This window comes from Ambystoma mexicanum, chromosome 2p (genome assembly GCF_040938575.1).
Source record: "Ambystoma mexicanum isolate Mex_15411 chromosome 2p, UKY_AmexF1_1, whole genome shotgun sequence".
Taxonomy (NCBI): Eukaryota; Metazoa; Chordata; class Amphibia; order Caudata; family Ambystomatidae; genus Ambystoma; species Ambystoma mexicanum.
In genome coordinates this window covers 721,946,370-721,968,443 of record NC_090923.1, presented here as the reverse complement: position 1 = coordinate 721,968,443, position 22,074 = coordinate 721,946,370, and the positions used below count along the sequence as shown (strand labels likewise).

General features: G+C 45.7%; 1 protein-coding gene across 8 annotated transcripts in view; it reads left to right on the top strand.

Moving 5' to 3' along the window:
- Positions 1–22,074, top strand: part of RYR1 (ryanodine receptor 1) — a 946,449-nt gene that overhangs the window by 297,788 nt on the left and 626,587 nt on the right. For all 8 annotated transcript variants that reach the window (XM_069644325.1, XM_069644324.1, XM_069644319.1 and 5 more), the window contains 2 exons: positions 16,673–17,031; positions 19,814–19,946. In XM_069644325.1, coding sequence (XP_069500426.1) covers positions 16,673–17,031; positions 19,814–19,946 — 492 coding nt within the window. The remainder of the gene's footprint in view (positions 1–16,672; positions 17,032–19,813; positions 19,947–22,074) is intronic.

The window sequence follows — 22,074 nt, the reverse complement described above, 5'->3', positions numbered from 1 at the left end:
AACAGATATGAAGGGGGTTGTACATGAAGGTAACAGGTAAGGGAACATAGGTGGGGAAAAAGGGATAGCAGGGGGAACACTCCCAACCTCCCCAGAAGCAGCATATGAGAAGAAATGACTCAGTGAAGTTGCACATTTGAGGAGAAACATATCCTGGGAACAAATAAGGGACATTCGGCAAACTGGACAAAGGCTGTTGTTGAAAATGCGTATTCAATGAATGCGTTGTGGGATGAGCATAGATCCAAGGCATGCAACCATGATAAAAAAAGTCATCCTTGTCCAGTGACTCTTTGTAGGTGAAATGGTGCTGTTGATGACTTATTTAGTCTTTCTGCTGCCAGGAGTCAAAGGACACCACTTGCTTGTGCCTGAATAAGATGATGGTGCACAGCCCACATACACAACACGTGCACCAAAACCAACCACCCATCACAATGCCACTCTGCCTCTTGTTCTACTCCTCACTTCTCCTTGTGTTCATCCTCACCACCTCCTTATATTATTCTTCTCCTCCTCACTTCTCCTGATGTTCCTCCTCACCAACTCCTTATTATCCTACTCCTCTGCCAGACTCCTCTTAATGTTCCTGCTCTCCACCTCCTTATTCCCCTCTTCTCCTACATACCTCTCCTGACCACCTCACCACCTTCTTAACTATTTTTCAGCTGCTACCCCACTGGCAGCAGTGGAATATAAGTTGGAATTCCAGATTCCTACTCGCTTTAACTCCTTTAACTCCAGTTTTTGCCTTACTACTGAGTATGTGTTTGTATTATCATGTACTAGCACCCGCAGTAGAATGCAGAATTCCTGGGAGCTCATCAGAGTTAAGGGCTTCCGGGCAGTCACTCAAACACCTAACATGCTTGATGAATCTATTCAGTATCTGGTGCCTGTTGCCCAAAACCACACAGACATTTCGCTCACCTCTTGTCCTTCGACCGTCACCACATTGCACGCCAGCATGCAAGTCTCAGAACTCATCATTCTCCTACTAAAAAGGGGACGGAACTTAAATGCAATAACTAATGAGCGTCAGTTGCTCTGCGGCCATGTTTAAATGTAGCTTTGTTTTTTGACGTGATTTTGGTCCATGCTAAGCCCCCTGTTCAGCAGTCACTGCTAATAGTACTGTTGCCAATTACTATGGGGGCTAGAGGGCATTAGGGGCAATTATGTTTCCTGTCCCCTCCTTATGTATCCTTACTTTTCTTGCAAGGATGAGTCCGGATTCTGGGCACATAAATGCCCTTATTGCTCGTGCTTGCAAAGAAGGGATAAACAAGTTCCGGAATCAGGTGATCATGCTGGCTAAGCCCAAGCAAACACCTGCTTGGTATTGTGATGAATACATTGGAGTCATCACTGATTGCCCTGCTGTGGCCACCTCCCACGTGGCCAGAGAACGGCAGCCAGTGCCTGATTTGTATCCTGGGGGCAGCTGTATAAGGAAGAATTACTTGGGGGAAGACAGTTACCGGGGGGATTTGATGACTCCTTCAGATGAAGTAAGGTATTCCACATCTCTCCTAAGGGAGACTCTATAACACCCAATACCCTAATGGCTTGCTATCACCTAACAGTTGCACACTACAGTAAAAGTCAGAAAACCTTTCCATTAAATCACACTCTTTAGACCACCATTTATGACTTAAACACTCACAACTCATATATAAAATCTTATGGTTCTGATGTATCTTTATGTGATAGCTTTTGAACACCACATCTAAGAAATCCATTAACATCTATGGACTTCAACTTCCATAAATCCTCAAGTATTGAGAGGAAGAAAGACTAGGTGTTTTGTTGGACCTTATGTAAGCGGGACATTTTCAAATGGCAGAGGCAGTGTAGAACACAGCTGTTCAGGAGAGAACGAGGAACCCTGGGCTGGGGCTCCTGGCCACGAGGTACCAAGACCGGTGTGGTGAGACGGAAAGCAGTTTGTGGAGGAAGACAAGCTGTAGTGAGGCTAGAGACCATGCAGAGACTTCAGGGAACATGATTGCACAAACAAACTGCATTCTCTGGTCCAGTGAAGCTGGTGGTTGCTCGTGGAGCCGTGTCAGACCCTGACAGAGCGTCTGTACGATCCTGAAGGGGAAGAGACAGCACTGAGGAGGCGTGAGCAAGGTTGGAGATGCATAGAAGACGCAGTGAGTCTGCCTAGAGCAGTGGGGGACCCCTGGGCATTACCACGTGCATGCCAGCAAATGTTTGAACTGTATGAAGTTGCAAATGTTAGAAATAAACCAATCTTGGTTAATTGCAATCAAGGAAAAGCACAGGTTCCAATGCCAATAAGAAGAATATTTGAAAGCCAACAAAACAAAGGGCCACAACAAGCCCCACTCAAGTCCGGATATATGAGATGTCAATGTGGGGGAAAATTGAAACAAGTGCTACCAAACTGTGCCTGGCCTCGGGGCTGCAGACAACAGAATCTGCTGCTCCGGCTCCACACAGAGATGAGGACAGGGTAGGGACTCGAGCTGGCGTAGTGAACCTGCTGGCAGGGCCTTAAGGTAAGGATCCCCCCACCGTTCCATGGTGTGGACGTCCAGGCAGGTCTGGGTCACAGGACTGCAGAGGATTAGCCGGGGCCCAGGCCCAGTTTGAGGGAAACCCGTGGAGGCCGAAAACTGTCTCAGATTGGTCTTAGGAGTGTGAGACCCAGATAAAGTACCAGGAGAGGCTGAAGGAATGCAGTCTCCAGATCACCTTGCTGAAGCAATTGGGGATTGCATTGCGGATATATCCATCGGCAAGCCGGGGCCCAAGGTGACTCCACCGATGGATGAAGCACAATGCGGGGTGGACAATTGAGGTGTGTGCTCCGCACACTATCAAGGTATCCCTGCCTTAAAGGCATAACAGTTTTGGTGTTACAATCCAGGCCGATGGCAGTTGGGGGTTGCAGCGGACTAGCAACTCTGGATTCCTGTGAGTAGGCGGGCCAGCTGCTACTGTTTGTCACCTGGGTCCGGGCTCCTTCAGCTGCTGGTGTGGCAAGGTCCACAAAGATTCTGGGATGCTAAAGAATGAGCAGAGCAACACTGTGGCAGGGCTGAGGGGCTAGAAGCAGAGATCCCCAGACCCTGTGCTATCCCGTTGTCTGGTGGCGTCAGGGACACTGTGTTCCTGGCCCTTATATGCTGAGGGGTTCTGGTCGCCCACAGTTCATGCAAGTGGTGGTAGTGGTGACCATAGCAGGAACAACCAAGTAAGACCGTTGGAGTGAAAGATATCTTTTTTTTTCTTCTTTTGTTCTTTTCTTAGCTACAGGGAAGGCCCTAGATAGCTTTGGAGCAACTAATGCGATTAATGGCCGTTGACCTGGGCTGCTGAGTTTCAGCCACACAAAGAAAGGCTGGTGAGATCTGATCCATGCACTCAGGCCTCCAGCCCCCCAACCCAACTACAGGCAGAGCCCTCCTACAACCTGGACTGGGCACAATTCGACATCGGAACAGGGCCCACAACCCCAAAATGGCATACCTGCCTGGGCACCCCTCTTTCTCGTTCCTTCGATAGCAGATCAACTAAAACAGTGCTGCAACGTAACTTGATATGGCCCGCCTAACAAGCATATGCTTCTTTCAACAACCTTCAGGGGGGCTGCGTGCGCTGAGTGCCTGAGAGTCAGAGGCTACACTCCATTTGCCATCTGCTATACCTCTGTCGAAGCATAACACAGCATTCTGCCCCATTAAACTACCCACAATGATGGCAGAGAGCAGCGACCCTCTCTCTGCAGAGCCCTGTTGCACCTTCTGCTCGGGTGTGAGCCAAGCCATGTTGGCTTTATCCTCACCTGATGATCAGCTCTGACTATGGGGGACCCGCAGCAGCACCCTACATCCTGAGCACCTCCACGGCAGCTCTGTTCGCCTATCATCATATAAATCCTGTGCAGATAGAGAGTACCTCATAGCTCTCTCACAACACAACTCTTCCTGCCCACCTAAGTACTCTCACCTCATTTTCCCAGTCTCCACCACAAAAGATCATGTCCCCTTACGCCCAGCCTCCAACCAGGAAATGAACGTCAGACCTGGTCTCAGGTCAGCTAAGGTACCTCAGCTATCCAACCCCATATGTACCAGCATGAGAAATGCCAAAACTACGGGACCACTCTGTTGACACCTATACCAACAGCCCTAATAGACATGTGTTCACAGCAGCCTCCTACTCAACCAAAGCCCATGGAAATGCCATCCAGCTTACATCCACCTTCAAGTTACAGGGGCTAGATACCTCTGGCAAGCCCCCCAGCCTGCCCAAAATGCAGTCGACCACCCACCACCATGCCCTCAATTATACCACTCATCAGTACACCAGACTTGCAGGCCACTCCCGCACATGTAACCTTCGGCTCTACAGCAAGGCACACACCATGAGTTCAGGACCCACCATCATGTCCTTCACAGGCATTGCAGCCCCAATTACCACAAAGCAAAGAAATAAGTGTCTCAGCAGCAGACCCCCCCCCACATCAGCAGCTTCTATGCCCAATCATGTCACGACAGAAACTCCAGGCTCACTAACTGCAAACACATCATCAAGAGAGCTCTGTTTCAATGGCAGGCCCTCCCTTACCCTCCTACCCACCGCCCCATCACCACAAAGGAAAGAAATAAGAGACTCAGCACCAGAACCCTCCAAATCAGCAGTTGCTTTGCCCAATCATATTCCGGCAGAAACTCTAGGCTAGTTAACCGCACACTCATCTCCAAGAAGGCTTGGTTCCAACAGCAGGCCTCTACATACCCTCCTATCCAGCACGAGGCATCACCACCCATCACCCTTGCATACGCACCCTAGCTTTCCCTCACTGGTGCTTTCGGTGTCACAGAACCCACCAATGCAGCACAATCCCACAGCAACCATCCATAGATTTGTCCAAAACACTCCTCCCCATACCAAGGGTGCCCTTATCAATGCGAGATCTCTCCCTGCCCACACACTTGACATCCATGACCTCATCGACTCCCTTAATCTTGACATTCTAGCCATCACTGAATCCTGGCTACATGCAGCCTCCGGCCCGGCCCAGTCCCTCGCCACCCCTCTCCCCCACCAAGGATTCACTTTCCAGAGAACAGATAGACAAGACTCCAAGGGAGGGGGTGTTGCCCTTATTTACAAGGACTCCCTTAAAATTAGACAATACATGTCCAAAATGAAAGGTAACTGTGACCTCCAATCTGCTAAATTCACCATCTCCCACACCTGCACTATCCTTCTCAATATTATCTACAGACCGCCCGGACCAACTAACACATTCGAGGAAGACCTATTACACATATTTAATGTCAACCTCAAGCCCTCCTCCACAATCCTCCTCCTGGGTGACCTGAATCTGGGCTTAAATAACCTCTCGGACCACAATGCCACATCCATAGCTAACTCTCTAAGTGCCCTTGGCTTCACTCACCGCATCAATGCCCCCACACACATCAAAGGCTGCACCCTCAACTGGCTAGCGGACCTCAACTGCGAGCTAGACATCAGCACTATCTCCCCATGCCCCAGCCCTGACCACCATATGTTGGTATTCTCCATCCCTCAGCCCATGGACGACAAACGGGACAAACCCTTAAAGCCCCCCACATGGGCTCGGAGTTCTCGTAAAATTACCTAGGACGGCATTACACCTCTACTGTGGGTCAGCCAATCAAGCCACGTACTCCATTTGGCCAACGACCCAGATGCACTGGCTGACATCTACCTAAAAACTATAGCAACAGCTGTAGACATTGTCGCCCCACTAGCTGTCCTTAAAGCCAAAGCTCTGACCCACATCAATTCATGGTTCTCTAGTGATCTTCAAGAACTGAGAGCCAAGAGCGCCAGGCAGAAACAATCTGGAAAAAAATTCAGTTCTGAAGCCCACAAAGCCCTATTCAAATCGGCTGCCAAGACATACAAATCAGCCATCATTCATGTTAAAGTAACCTCGAACAACCACAGAAATTGCAATGCTAACTCCAGTTCCAAAAAGCTCTTCAACATCCTCAAAAAGCTAGAATCCCGTGCCCCCCCACACATGCCCCAGCCATCACTGAAAACGAAACTTGGTGTGCAAACATCCAACAGGCCCTCCTCAAAAAAATGAACTCCCTACAGGAGAAAATCCTTGCTAAACAATCTCTAATGAACACCTCCCCGCCCTCCCACCTCATTTCAGTTTCTCCAAGTATCAGAAACAGAGGTGGCTGCCATCCTCAAGAACCTCAAGCCCTCAAAATGATAAGGGGATACCTACCTAGCCCCCATCATTAAGGACTGTGCTGAAGCCCTCACCCCATTTATCACCAGTTTCATCAATGCCTCCTTCGCCTCAAGCGTGGTCACTGCCTCCCTCAAGGAAGCCTGGGTTCTCCCTCTGTTAAAGAAACATGCTAGACTCAGCAATCCCTAGTAACTACCGCCCCATCACCACAGTTCTCTTCCTGCTAGAACTCTTAGATAGAGCCGCCTGCACTCAAATCCAACATTTTCTAGAGAGCAATCACATCCTAGGTCTACGCCAATCAGGATTCCGACTAGGTCACGGAACAGAATCAGTCCTATTAAATCTCAAAAATCAACTTGACAAAATTAAGGATGATGGCAAGCCCACCTTCCTCCTCCTATTAGAACTATTAGCTGCCTTCGACCTAGTGGACCACAAAATGCTCTGCCATCACCTCACTTCTGCTGCCAACTTCTCTCCTGAAGCCACATCCTGGATTGCCTCTTTCCTGGCTGACATATCTATCAGAGTTTTCTCTGACGTTGCCTGTGCCCCACCATCCCCCATATCTTGCGGGTTGCCTCAAGGATCTTGTGCCTGTGTGTCCCTCACTCTCTACAACATTTTCACCAAGTGCCTCTGCGACCTCCTGGATTCCATTGGTATTTCCTATACAAACTATTCCGATGAAACTCAAAGTACCACTCACAGGCAACCACACCAAAGACTCTAACGCACTAAACCGTCCCCCTCGCCAAGGGAAGAGGGCAGGAGCCCCTTTCCCATTGCAGAAGCCAGGATAACAGCTGCTAGCTGTGCAGCATCATCCGATGCACATTACAAGGCCTGCCTGACCCCCGCATGCCGGGCGCTTCGCGGCGCGAAAACGAGGCTGAGCCTCGCAACTTCCTGCATTTGAATCCGAATTCCTGCCGGCAGGCGGATCTGACAGCGGCGCACACGAAGGCCATACAAAGGCCTGTTCCTGCACCCTGGACCCTCATTCCGTCCCCCTCGCCAAGGGAAGAGGGCAGGAGCCCCTTCCCCATTGCAGAAGCCAGGATAACAGCTGCCAGCTGTGCGGCATCATCCGATGCACATTACAAGGCCTGCCTGACCTTGTCTTTTCACCCTGCCTGACCCCCGCATGCCCGGTGCTTCGCGGCGCGAAAACGAGCTGAGCCTCGCAACTTCCTGCATTTGAATCCGAATTCCCGCCGGCAGGCGGATCCGACGCGGCGCACATGAAGGCCATACAAAGGCCTGTTCCTGCGCCCAGGACCCTCATTCCGTCCCCCTCGCCAAGGGAAGAGGGCAGGAGCCCCTTCCCCATTGCAGAAGCCAGGATAGCAGCTGCTAGCTGTGCGGCATCATCCGATGCACATTACAAGGCCTGCATGACCTTGTCTCTTCACCCTGCCTGACCCCCGCATGCTGGGCGCTTAGCGGCGCGAAAACGAGGCTGAGCCTCGCAACTTCCTGCATTTGAATCCGAATTCCCGCCGGCAGACGGATCTGACGGCGGCGCATACAAAGGCCTGTTCCTGCGCCTGTTCTGAGCACTCTGAGCCTGGGCCACAGACGCTGCTCCTCCACAACTCTGACATGAGAAGGCTCCTGAATAACCTTTACCCCGTCTGCATAACTGTCCTGGGCCTCCATTGTATCCTATATCTACTATCCAGGCACCACTGTAGATCTAGCGCAACCACGCACCCGCATTTCCATCTGGCCATGTGAGTAAACTGTCACTCCGCAATACCCAACATATTGCCTTATGTGTAATCTGCTAAATTGTATCTGCCTGAGTCATCTGACTGCTGTGCATGCCCTCTATGGAACCCTATTAACACAGATGCTCATGGCCTACTGTGCTACGTGTAGCGCCTTACTGTCGTTTAGCGACCATCGTGCCATTGTATTGCACTGTATTGTTGCACCCTCATCCTTTAGTAGGACATCAGTCTGCATATTACACTCTGGTACACATTGTGATTTCTGTTCTTAAGTGACCCTGCATCCTATCGTGACATCAAATCTAGGCGCTCCAGCAACAGCTTGTAGGTTACCTGGCCTTTGCTTGCTAAGATGCACAATGTAACACCTTATCTGCTACGTCTTTCTCTCTAATGCTGCCTCGCTCCTCACCTGCCCGCTTACACAAGTGTTTAACAGTGGAAAGTGTTTGTTTATCTATAGAGCCCAATATCTGTATGGATCATGGGTGCTAACTGACCTATTTGATTTGCTGTGCCTTTATGGTCACTAGCAGACCACATTTTGACTGTGTTGTGCCTTATGGTCACTAGTAGATCACATTTTGACTGTGTTGTGCCTTATGGTCACTAGTAGACCACATCTTGACTGTGTTGTGCCTTATGGTCAGTAGTAGACCACATCTTGACTGTGTTGTGCCTTATGGTCACTAGCAGACCACATCTTGTCTGTGTTGTGCCTTATGGTCACTAGCAGACCACATTTTGACTGTGTTGTGCCTTATGGTCACTAGTTAACATTAACGTGCCTCATGCTATGCCTTGCCTAATGTTGTTGACCACATCACATTAGACACTCCCTAGTTCTACCCACTTATCTGTTCCATTTAGCGGTAACAGAATCCCCTACATTTGACACTACACTATCCTGACACTGGGATTGGAAGGATGCTAAACTTAGCAATACTGTTCTGTACCATGGCTACTGCCATACAGGTGGACTCCAGCAGCCAAGAATACAATGGCCAGTCACCAGTAACTACCTTAGACCTTATCCTACTAACCTTTACAAATATTGTGCAACCTAATCTCTCCATATTCAACAAGGCCCGAGAGACAATACCTTACGCCTCCCTACCATGCTCCACGCCCAATAGAAACAACAGACTTTTCGCTAGACTAGCTAAATTATATGAACCACTGAGAAGAGTCCTTCCGGCCACCAACCTCAAAACCAACTACAAACTTAACTTACAACCACCTAGCCACTCTAAGTTGCCTCTTCCAATGGCCATCTTGAACGCGAATACCCCTCATTTCAACAACCATAAGCCTAAAGTTTGCAATATCTCTGACAAACTTACCCGAGTCAACAAAACACCTGAGGCCCTCCCTCTCAAAGGAGCGCTTCTCAACGCAAGATGACTAGTCGCACACGCCACCGATATTGCCGACTTAATCACTGAAGGAAACCTGGATTTCCTCGCAATTACAGAAACTTGGCTCCATAATGCAGCAGGACCTGCTCTTATGCTAGCCATCCCTGATGGCTACACCATAGTCAGACAAGACCGTGATAATGCCCGAGGTGGCGGTATTGCTATTATCTCTAAAACTGCTCTTGGCCTCAGACTAGTCCCTACCTATCTATCACAATCATGTGAAACACTCACTGCCAAAATTCAGATAAATAACTCGCAATCCCTTACTATACAGCTTATATGTAGACCACCTGGCCCTCTTGGTATCTTTGAGGAAGACCTGCATAATATAATTACAAATAACATTAAACCTACCACGCAACTACTCCTATTAGGTGACTTTAACCTAGGCTTTAATGACCATATGGATAAAAACGCAACTGAAATAGCCAATACGATCAAAGCATTAGGCCTCACCCAAAAAGTCAATAAACCTACCCACCTTAAAGGCAGAATTTTGGACTGGATAGTGGACCTTAATTGCGCAGCTACTATTTCATCTATCCTGCCATTAGCATGGACAGACCACTTTCTGATCTCCTTTCACCTATCCACTATAAGACCTACTCCACTGGCTCAACCACTAGCGCCACCATGCTCAACCAGAAGTTAAAAAAAGTATCTCGGTAGAGAAAGTTATCCCTGCCATTCTGCCCACACTTAACGCACTACCTGAAAATCTTGACCCTAGTAGTCTAGTTCAGGAATTTAACAATATTATGCTTACCACACTGGATAAAATTGCCCCTATCAAACTTAGGCCTAGCAAACCAATAGCCCATTTAAACAAATGGTTCACTCCACAACTTAAAGACCTCCGCTCCTTAAAGAATAAAAGTGAAACCAATTGGAGACTTTGCCCCTCCAGCGAGAACAAAGCCAAATTAACCTCACTTTCCTCACACTACAAGAAGGAAATCTGCCAGGCAAAACGCAATTCATACGACGAGCGCATTGCTAACTCAAATTCAAGTATGAAACAACTCTTTTGCATACTCAAAGAATTAGAGTCACCAATTATTATTCCTGATGTCTGCACTAAGGACAAATCCTGGTGTACAGACATCCAACATGCCTTAGCGAATAAAATTGACACACTCCAGAATAAAATTCAACAAAAAAAAGAAGTTCTGAATTTACAGCACTCTCCTAACACTCTCCTGCCTAACGAGTCACCATCGGCTCGTAATACGACCTTTGATTTTTCTAAAATGTCTACCTTAGAGGTAGAAAAAATCATCCTATCTTTGAAGCCCTCAAACTGTAAAGGCGATATTTACCAAGCACAGCTAATAAAAGATGCTGCCAGAGAACTCCCCCCATTCATAACTAAACTGATAAATGCCTCATTTGCTACAGGTACTATACCTGCTAACCTTAAACAATCCTGGGTGCTACCCCTCCTCAAGAAACAGGCACTAGATCCTCTTATTCCCACGAACTACCGGCCCATTACCACGGTCCCATTTCTACTAAAAATATTGGATAAAGCCGCTTACATTCAAATTCAAAAACACTTGGAATTGCATAAACTACTAGGCAACAGACAATCTGGTTTCCGCCCACTACACGGAACAGAGACAGCCCTAATCGACCTAAAGTCCCAAATAGACGAGCTGAGAGACAAAGGAAGGACAGTACTCTTGCTCCTACTTGACCTCTCTGCCGCATTTGATCTGGTCAACCACAAGGTCTTATGCCGGCACCTTGATTCTGCAGCTCACTTCTCTACGGGTGCCATCAAATGGATTGAGTCCTTCCTGAGTGAGAGAACCATGAGAGTCTTCTCCCCCTCAGCAGCTGCCGACCCTACACCCATCCTATGTGGTGTTCCCCAATGGTCCTGCGTCTCGCCCACCCTTTACAACATCTTCACTAAGCCACTGTTGGACGATCTGGACCAGCTGGGTATCACCTACACTAACTATGCAGATGATACTCAGATTCTCCTCCCACTTTCTGGAGATTATGGTACAGACATGGGTTTAGTGAACAAAGTTTACCTTATCATCCAAGCATGGATGGCCACTCATGGCCTGTGCTTCAACGATGATAAGACTGAACTTATAATTCTGGGCTCGCAGGCGAATATCAAAAAACTAAGCCAAGAATATTCATCATTCAATATTGATGGTAACACCATCAAAGTCTCCAAGGAAGTAAAAACCCTTGGATTCTACTTGGAAACAGGTCAAATCCCTTACCTCTGCCACGGCCTACACCTGCAAATTACTCAGAGCTGGTAAACCGTTCCTCTCTGACAATAGTTGTCTGATCCTGGCTAGAGCTCTAATACTCTCCAGAATCGACTACTGCAATGCCCTCTACAGTGGTGCCAACAAATCTACCATCCAAAAGCTACAAACACTACAGAATAGCGCCCTAAGAGCAGCCTTAGGCATAAATAAGAAAACTCACATCTCCTCCTTGAGACGTCAACATAAATGGCTATCCACATCTAACAAAATACTACTAAAAACGCTTTCCTTGACACATAAAGCTCTTAATAACGCAGCCCCCAGCTACCTCATAGATAAACTCCAGAGAAGAACTTCTCTCAGACCTACTCGAACTGGGAATACTAATTGTCTGACTATTCCTAAATATAAGCTCATCACCATTGGGGGTAACAGCTTCACTGTTAAGGCAGCTAAAAGTTGGAACTCATTGCCTCAGGAGCTGAGAGCAGACCAACCCTACTTACATTTCAGGAAAAATTTAATAAAACATATCACTGCTACGGATCCTTAGTCTCCCACCACCCTCAGAGGACTTGCCCACTTCCCTAGTGACTTGGTCATCCTGCAGCAACAGCAGACTACTGTACTAATTTTGACTTTTGCATTAATTTCTGAAGACCTTGCGCATTGTGATCCACTCGGGAGCTTAGTATCCTGCAAAGAGCCCCACGTGGCACATTTATCCTCTATACAGTGTCTACTGATTATTTATTTCATTGGTTATTCTTTCTTTGTCTTATTTTGTACATTGTACATACCCTGTGTTCATGTAAAAAACTGTATATCTTGCCATTATGTAAATTTTTGTAACATGTGCATATGCAACTTTGTAAGTCTTGCATCTCCATATAACTGTGCCCTTTTACTCACAAGTCTGGTGCGCTTAACAAATGAATAAACAAACAAACAAACAAACAAACTAAACAGAATCTACCTTACAGTCCAAGCCTGCATGCCTACCAACGGCCTCTGCCTTAATGCTGAGAAGACAGAAATCTTACTAGGCTTACTTGGGCCCTCATCAGTAATCAAAAATCTTGACCCCCAATGTACCAAGTTCAGCATTGACAGATTGCAAATACCTGTCTTAACTTCAGTGAAAACACTAGGACTGTACCTCGACTCTACACTCTCTCCCTGACACGACAGGTCAACACTATTGTGTCAACGCTATCACAACATCCGCAGCCTACACAACAAAGCTGATTTCTGCAGCCGGACCATTCCTTACCCCAAATAGCAGCCTCACGATTGCCAGATTGCCAGAGCCATTATCAGGGCTAAATTGGATTACTGTCAATGCCCTCGGCACACAATACCCACAAGCTCCAAGTGATACAAAACAATGCCACATGCATGGCTCTTAACATCCCCAAAAGAGAGCACATAACCGAGGCTAGAGGGAACATCCACTGGCTGCCAGTCAAGGAAAGAATTATATTTAAAACTCTGTCTATCACCCACCAATGCTTATCCAATCTGCCCAACCTTACCTTGTACAAAGATTCCGAAAAGCCCAATCCAGCAGACCCGTCAGAAAGGCTTACACGCACAGCCGGATCCGTCCCAAATATAAAAGGGCAAAGAGTGGAGGTGCAAGTTTTCCACTTGTGGCTGCTAACCACTGGAAGGGCCTCCCGTCTTACCTAATAGAAGAACTCTCCTACTGGACCTTCAGAAAGGCTCTGAAAACCTGGTTATTCGCTTAGCACCTGGACTTTTACTGGCTACCTTCCTAGCCATAAGTACCTGACTTTCTACAACTTTGAATGTAATTGGTTGTAGCAGCGCTGTGATGCCCAAGGGTTTTGTGTGCTTTATAAATGTAAAATAAATAAAATAAAATAGATATGCAAATAGTTTGAACACCCTAGGACATATGGTACTTTGTACAGTGAAAAAAACAGTGAAACAAATAATAAGTCTTGGTAGAAGAACATACCAGGCGCTTGGGAAGCAAAGCCAGTGAGAGGAAAAAGGGAGGATAAAGGAAAACCCTTACCTTGTGAACTTATGCAGAAGTCCTGTCAGAAGAATACCAGGCAGTTGGGAAGCAAAGCCTGTGAGAGGAAAAAAGGAGGAGAAAGGAAAACCCTTACATCACAAACTTTTGCTGAAGTCCTGGCAGAAGAATACCAGGTAGTTGGGAAGCAATGCCTGTGAGAGGAAAAGGGGAGAGATAGTGGAACCCTTACCCCGTGAACATTTGCAGAGTTCCTGGCAGAAGAATACCAGGCACCTGAAGTTGTGTAAATAGCTTTACCTTTGGGGAAGATACCTGGCAGGGGAGTATGCCAGGGGATCTGAAAATCCCAAAAGAAGGATTCCTGGCAGGAGAGTATACCAGGCAATGATATGATATGATGATATGATATGGCATTTATAACGCGCCTATACACAAGTGTTTCAAGGCGCGACGAGGCAAGGGAGGGGGAACAGGGGAAGACAGACAACGATTTTACTAGGCCCAGTGTCATTCAGATCGCGCAAGTGCATGGGAAGGGGGAAAGGGAAAAGTGCGAGGGGGCGGGGAGAGGGGAAGTGCAGTACATAGGATAGTAGAATAACAAGATAGTAACGGCCAGAAGGTGCCAAGTGCAGGGTAAGTGCAGATAAAGTGCTGGTAGGGGGACTGTAGGGCTACAGAAAACAGTCCCAGGTGCAGGGGTTGCCAGGGAGGCAGTGCAGGTGTGCAACTGGCGGGGCCTGGGCCCGGGATCAGAAGGGTGGCCAGGTAACCAGTGTAGTATCAGCCAGGAATTCAGCAGGGGAGAGGGGGAGAGAAAGCAGAAGCAAAGAGGAAGGTTTTGAGGTGCTTCCGGAACCGGAGATGGTCCTCCTCGAGTTTAAGGGAGGCAGGAAGGCTGTTCCAGAGGGAGGCCCCTGCCGACGACAGAGATCTACCGCCAACTCGTTGCTTGGAGAAGCGACTGACCCTGAGGGAGTTGGGGGCGGATGAGCGAAGAGCTCGAAAGGGAAGATATTTAGGAAGATAGATTTGAAGATATTTCGGCCCCAGAAGGCCAATGCAGAGGGTTTTGAACTTAATCCGTACAGCCACTGGGAGCCAGTGCAGAGATTTCAGTCCTGGAGAGATACGATCCCTGGGCTTGAGGCCAAGGACAAGTCTCTCAGTCCTGTTTTGGATAAGTTGCAGAGGGCGGAGAGTAGAGGCAGGCAGTTTTAGATAGAGGCTGTTACAGAAGTCCAGCCTAGAGAGAACCAGGGCTCTGGAGACAGTGAGCTTCTGGGGGAAGGAAAGGAAAGGAAGAATACCTCTGAGGAGGTTCAGCTGGTAGTGTGATTTCTTAGAGACGTCAGAGATGTGAGGAGAGAAGGAGAGTGTGGAGTCGAAGATGACCCCGAGGTTTTTAGCCTTGCAGGTGGGAGCAGGAAGAGGGCCAAGAGAGGCCGGCCAGAGAGCAACAGGGAAGGAGGGAGTGGGTGTGCCGATGAGTAGAATCTCAGTCTTACTGGCATTAAGGCAGAGGTCATTTGCGGCACACCACTCCAATCTGCAACAATAACAAGCAAAGCTATAAAACTGCTATGGAATTTATTATTTGAAGTTAAAGAACTTTGTGAATCCAGTACCAAGGACACAGAGAAACTGTTGGATAAAGAGACACTTTTTGACACAAAGGATTTGTTGGATATAGAGACACTTTTTGCCATCCTACCTAAATGTCCAGGGGAATGGAACCACTCTCTGGATCCAAGGGTCTCTCCTTGGAGACACCACACAAAGGAATTGTTGGATAAAGAGACTCTTTTTTCCATACTACCTAAAAATCCATGGGGAGGGAATCACCCTCTGGATCTAAGGGTCTCTCATTGGAAACACCTTTTTGTTGGAATTATTATTATATATTTGGTTGCGAACACTTATTACTATTATCAAGTCAAAGACATTTCCATGCACTTTTTGTTGTTTTGTTTCTAGTGTGAGGGTCAGCTTAGAATGTTGGGACACAAGGACGGCTTTTTAAGGTCCTAACTACTTGACACAGACAGATCCTTAGTTTTAGTTTTCAGGTAGGGAGAATCCTCTTTGAATAGGGCTAGAGAGGTGTTTTTCCAGTCCATTTCTGTTTAATAAAATGTCTAACTTAAAGAATAATGTATCTTTGTATCCCACTCTCATTTCTGACTCCTCACAATATGCATTATATTAACTACCTTTTATGGCCATTTGGTTATATACTTTATATACTGTATTGTGATTTGGTTGTCTATTGTGGAACGTGTGTTACTTTCATTTATAATGTGTTATTGCGGTATTGGCTAGCCTATTGGCAGATGGGCTGGTGCATGTGTATTTTAGGGTCCATGTCATTATGTCAGTGACAAGTCTGCTGCCAGTCTTTTCACTAGTCTTAGCATTCTATTTGATATGATATAAAAGCATATCATTTTTGCAAATAAAAATGCATGTCTATGCCTTTGGAACTGTTCCAATGGCATGTCACTGATGAGAGATGTGTGGTTCTCTTTATCTTTAATGGGCCATACAATGTGCTTGTGAATTTAAATGTTTTATTTCACTGCACTGTAATTTGCTAATGTTGTGCTCTGTGGTTTTGGATAACTTCTGTGATATTGGTTGACTATTTTAAAATGCAATGTTGTGTGTCATCATTGGCCAGTTGTTTAGTTGCATTGTGGCTTTTCATTGCATGCACTTTTTTTGCTTGGTTTGCTTTTTGTTTGGTGGTTAGGTTGGTTCATGCTTTGTTGCCATAGTGGTTGGTATTTTTAAAGCAGTATACAGTGGTTCTAGATTATTTACATGCTTTGGTTCTTGGCTGGTCATTAGTTGGTTTGGTCTGCGCTATCTTTATTAAGTGTTTGGTTCACTATTTCATTGTTTGGTTAAATCATTTGCTTTTCCGTCATATTTGTTGGATTCCTGTTTCTTATGTGTGTTGATCTCTGTAGTTTGGCTATTGAATCAATTGTTCTTTCATCTGTAATATTTAATCTACTGTTTAACAGGTTTCCCGAATTGATGGCACAGTAGACAATCCCCCTTGTCTCAAGGTGACCCACAAGACCTACGGCTCCCAGAACAGTGACAACGACTTAGTCTTCTTCCGCCTCAGTATGCCCATTGAGTTCCATGATACCTTCAAATGTACCCCTGGCACCACTCCTCTCACTCGCACAATGACCATCGTGGAGGAGGAGGTGCAAGATGTTGACATGGATTCAGAGTTTGAGGTGCTCAAGAAATCTGCTAGCCGCAAGGAGGCTGACACAGCCAATGAGAAGGATGCGCCCAACAAGGAAAAGGAATTAGCCAAGGTGGAGAATGAAAAGGATGTAGCATCAGAAAAAAGCAAATCCAAACGAGGGTAAGTGAGATCCCTTTTGCAAGGACCCCTTTTTCTAGTTGATAAATCAAAGGTGCAGTAATTGAGATTTCCCCTTCTTTAACAAATAAATGCCTTGTTTTTGGAAGGAGGTGTCATTTGTTGTTAGAGGGCTATCGCGTGTTAGATGAGCCAGGTTCAAGACTTTTGCAAAGTCATATTAGTTTAGCTGAGATCCTGTCTGAGGGGGTTCAAATTCATTGCCCTTTTAAACAATGTATACCATTCTTACTGTTTGAGGTTGCAAGTTGTTTCACAGGGTGGGGCTCTGTACCACAAACATGCTTTTCCCCATCCTTCACCTTTTTGGCAGCCATACGTTTCAGCCTCAATGCCATAGATGATCTGAAGGGTTTCTTTGGTTGGTAGGTAGAGATCAGATTAGTTAAATAATCTGGGCCATTTTTCCAGTTGATTTTGTGTTGGATGCAGGTTGCTTTGAATTGTATCCTTAGGCCGGTCAGGAGCTACAGAAGGGATTGCATTGCAGGATTGCTTGCATTTGTCCAAACAGAAAATTATCCTGGTCGCTCTGGTCAAGACCAATTACAACTGTCTAGGAAGACGCTTAGAAAGCCATAGAAAATCTGTGCTGCTGCAGTAGTCAATTTTGCCCAGGACCAGAACTCAGATTATCTGGACTTGTGCTGAAGAGCAAGAAACACAGTCAATTGTTTTTAAATAAGTATCAGTTAAAGTGAGCATTTTGAGTGAGTGTGAAAGGCGAATCTTTCTTCACAAGTGAAGCCATCCCAGGGTGAGAATAACTGAGTGATTTGTGTTTGCAAAGAACACTCCGAAAAAGAGGACATGATCCAACTGAGGGGCCTATTCTCTAAAACCCATAAATGTTTTATCCTGGTCTTCAAACTATTTTTTGTTCACTGCCGTAAGTGCTGCCATTTTGTTGTTTTCTATGCCACTCATTAGGGTTTCATTGATATTCAGAAGGTTAGTGTCAGTACTTTCATCAGGCCGAACGCCTAACTGTCTGCCTTGAAAAAGGTCATTAGGTTCAATGTGGTGGTGCTGCTTCATTTTTACATGTCATCCCAAAATCTTGCGAAGAATTTGAAGTTAGAGATCGATCTGAAATGAGTCAAGTTTGAGTGGAATTTGTTGTCTTCCTATTGTAGTGGGGTAATCACTTCTTCCTTAACTAGCACTGCGACAGTCCAGCTTTAGAAAGATGCATTGTAAAAGTTACTGATAAGGGGATTTGGCATACAAATGTATTCCTTGGTGACTAAAGAGGGGCCAAAGCTGCATTGGCTTTCATTTTCATCGCTTAAAAATATCCTCTTCTTAAATGGGACTGAGGGAGGGAAATTGGTGGAGCAGTGGCTGGCTAGTAGAATATGATGGCAAGTAAGTTACGCTAGCATCGAAAGAGGATCGAATGTACTCCACTTTGGTTCTGAAGAAAGCAGCTAGATGATTTGCCAACTTAGCTGAGGGGTCAGTATCTGACTTAGATTTGGATTGCTCAGCTCCTGCGATATTCTGAAGGGATCTTTTGTTTTGGTTGGAGTTTCTATGTTATGATTAGCAAAATATTCTGTTTTCCATTGGAAGATGGTTGGTGATATCACATTTGCATGAGAGAGGCAGTCACCTCTTCCTGAGAGTAAGCTGTGTTCGATTTCCCTCCAGTATGCTCCTTGCCCACTTAAGCCATGCTAGGGCAAGATTAAATAATGTATTGAAAAGTATAATGGGAAGGGGTTGCCTACTAAGTGATTTCCTTCCAGAAACAAAACGGGTTTTAGGTCCAAATGAAGCACCAATGCTACAAGATGCCCTGCAAGAAGAGAATGGTATAATTAGGAGAATGAGAAGTACTGCTGTACTGCTGCTACTCTGTATTGGATTAGATCGATCAGCAATGCTTTTGTTCTAAATTGTAAGCGTGAATATTTCTGCCTCTGATGTGTTGTGTCTCTCGTTGCTTAATGCCCAATGCATATTTCCTCAACATTCTGCAGAATTGGGTGCCGCCCTGCAACATGGGGTAGGCACCATGTATATGCCTTTGCTAGACTTTTTGCATCTGTGTGTTGCTGTCGCCCTGCAACTTGGGGGCAGGCTCAATGGATGCAGTCACCTTGTACATCTCCTTTGCACTTTGCGTATGTTGTATTACCTTTGCTAGCTAGTCTACAATGTTGTAATTCACTTCCTATGCTTCCTTTCTGTAACCTCATGCACTGTAACTAATCTTTCAAGCGTAAGCGCCTAGATACCTCAGGGTTTTGCGCGCTATACAAATAAACAAACAAACAAGCAAACATAGGATATAATGGAGATTGTATCATTGATAGGACCAATATTTACTTCAAAAGCAACTATGCACCAAGAATGCTGTACCCCTTTCCAAACTACATTTTATTCAATTTAGGCCAGGAAGGACAGTAATAGTCAATGAGCTACTGTTCAACATACAATGGTTTCATAGAGAAAAATCATTTTGTAGAGAGAGTTCTATGAACAAAAGAAAACTGAAATTGAAGGCACCAAAAATGTATGTTGTCCATATCAATGTTTTTAGTGCGAAGTATGCCAAGGAGGAGTTATTGAACTCCATTTTATCAGCATTAGAAAGAAAATAAGAATGCTCAGTTCACAAAGTAGTCACACTTGGGTATTCCTGTTCCCCAGAATTACTTCAAGCATTAAATCTAGGCTCTGATAATGTCTAATCTAGGTAGTTGGAGGCACTGCTTTTATCTTTGTATGGTAATAACTCAGATTGCGCCTTTCCTAGATTCCTCTTCAAGGCTGCCAAAAAGGCCACTTTTATAACACCGCCACCTGTGGTGCCTGCGATGCCTCGCCTGATCAAGGATGTGGTACCCGATGACCGAGATGACCCTGAGATCATCATGAACACCACCACTGTGAGTAACTAGAAAGGAGAACGTAGTCGGGCAACATTGCATTCTCATGAGTGTACATGTTTAGGAGGAGTTAGAAGTCACCCTTTTGAACTATGTGGACGTGTATATGGAAGGTAATTGTGGTGGAGTTGAGTAACACTTGAGCATGGTTGCACAATTCCTATTAACTTTCATTGTTCCCTCCTTTTCTCCATTGCATTTTCTTACGCTCACCACCCCCTTTTCTTTATCCCTTCTCCCCCTTGTCCTCTTTAGCTTGCTTCTTTCTACATCCAAAACTCCCTAGGTGCATCCCTGACTCCCGTCAACTCTTCATCCTTCATGTTTGTCTCCCGCAGTCTTTCCCTAGCCGTGCGTCTTGATGCTTTCCTGTTGGTAATGTGTTGTAGGCCAGTGTCAGGGACCAGAAAATGCTTTAAGTATTTTAAACAGGGCTACATGAAGCCCACCATTGCTCATTTTTGCGTACTTGGTTAAACAGTGTGCACCCTGCTCCTGCAATGGTGTACAAGTTTGCCAGCTCCACTGACAGTTTGTAAAGATATGAAACTGCTTTGATTTGTTTTCAGTTCCAGGCTTCTGGCATCACTGGACCCTACTGTCTGTTTTTGTGTTTATTTTCCTTTGTTTCTCCTTTACTTGCAGCTTTTATCTTATGATCGGACAGTCTAGCTTAGGGGAGTCACACTAAATAGGATAAAGGGCCCGTATGGATTCAAATGCACCTCTTGCAGGCCTCCCCAGTGGATCTATGAAAAGGAAAAGCTTAATACAGAAGAGTGACTGCTGTTTCTCTTTTTTAAAGCATTGAACAGTAAATGTTTTCTCCCAAATTAGTGCAAGTGAAGTAAACATGCCTAAAACTATTCAGGAGGGTGAGCAGGGGATTTGTCTCCCAAAATATGTTTTAAAATAATTCGTCAATCTGGTGGATTTTACAGCACATATATTAGAAGAAACTGTATAAAAAGCCATAGGATTTTACAACATGTCTATAGGAGAACACATCAGATATTCCACTACTTAAAAGGCCAGATTACCGACAGAGCACAGGAGCTTTTCACTGCAACAAATCGAGGAAGTGCCCATCAGAAAATCTGTGTGCTCCATAAAAATAGTGCACACACAGTAGATATATATGTGTATATATATATATATATATTTTTTTTTTTTTTTCACTGAAAAAACTTTGTTAAAGGGACGTTATGGTTACAAGTAAAACCAAAAAACCCCAGAAATTCGCCAATTATGGTAAGCTAAGCAACCATAACTCGCGCCACCACCGTGCACTGCTAAGACTAACACCCAGGACATCACTGATGACATGACATGTGAAATAAATGTTTAGGAAAAGTCCCTACAAGGAGTTGTGTTTATATTGTTGGTAACAAGATGTCAGGGGTGATCGGTGGACCCATCATGAACTACTTACTCTATTAAAGAATGTACTCATCTAAAATCATTGTATTGGAGTGTTGTTGTTAATACAGAAACCTAATCATATATAAACATAGTTTGGGGTCTTGTGGCTTAAAGTCATCAGTTCCCAAGTTATACTTTTCAGGAAGGTTTATTATGTGATCGGACAATCCAAGTGGTTGCGACTCAAAGTTCCTCAAAGATAAGGGAACTTCAGGCAAGTAACTGTCTCAGTCCTACTACACAAGGATAAGCCCAGAGGAGGATCCTTAACCAGATAACCTCCAATCTAAGTTAGGAAAGAGAGATCTAGGGACAGGACGTTATGCTTATGTAACCCCATGAAGAACAGGTGGGGAAAAGAAAAAGTTAACTTATCCACCTAACTCCCAATATCTCCAGTTACCACTGCTGAGGTTCTGGATTCCGTTGGGGAGACAATCTTCTATGCTGGGCCCAGTTGAGGAAGCCCAGGGTCCACAATTGCAGAGGTCCCGTCCGGATGCGAAATTTAGTTTCGAGCACTTTCCAGCAGAACACCCATGCAAAGAAAATAGGAAGACTTTGGCGGAGCAGCCGATCTCAGGACATCTCTAGGGAGCAAAGAAGACAGATCGCTATGGGATCAGGTGTCCATGGGCGATATTCAGTGAACGAATAAAGGAGCAGGCCTTCCATGGCTTTCGTTGTTACGAGAAGACTGAAAAAG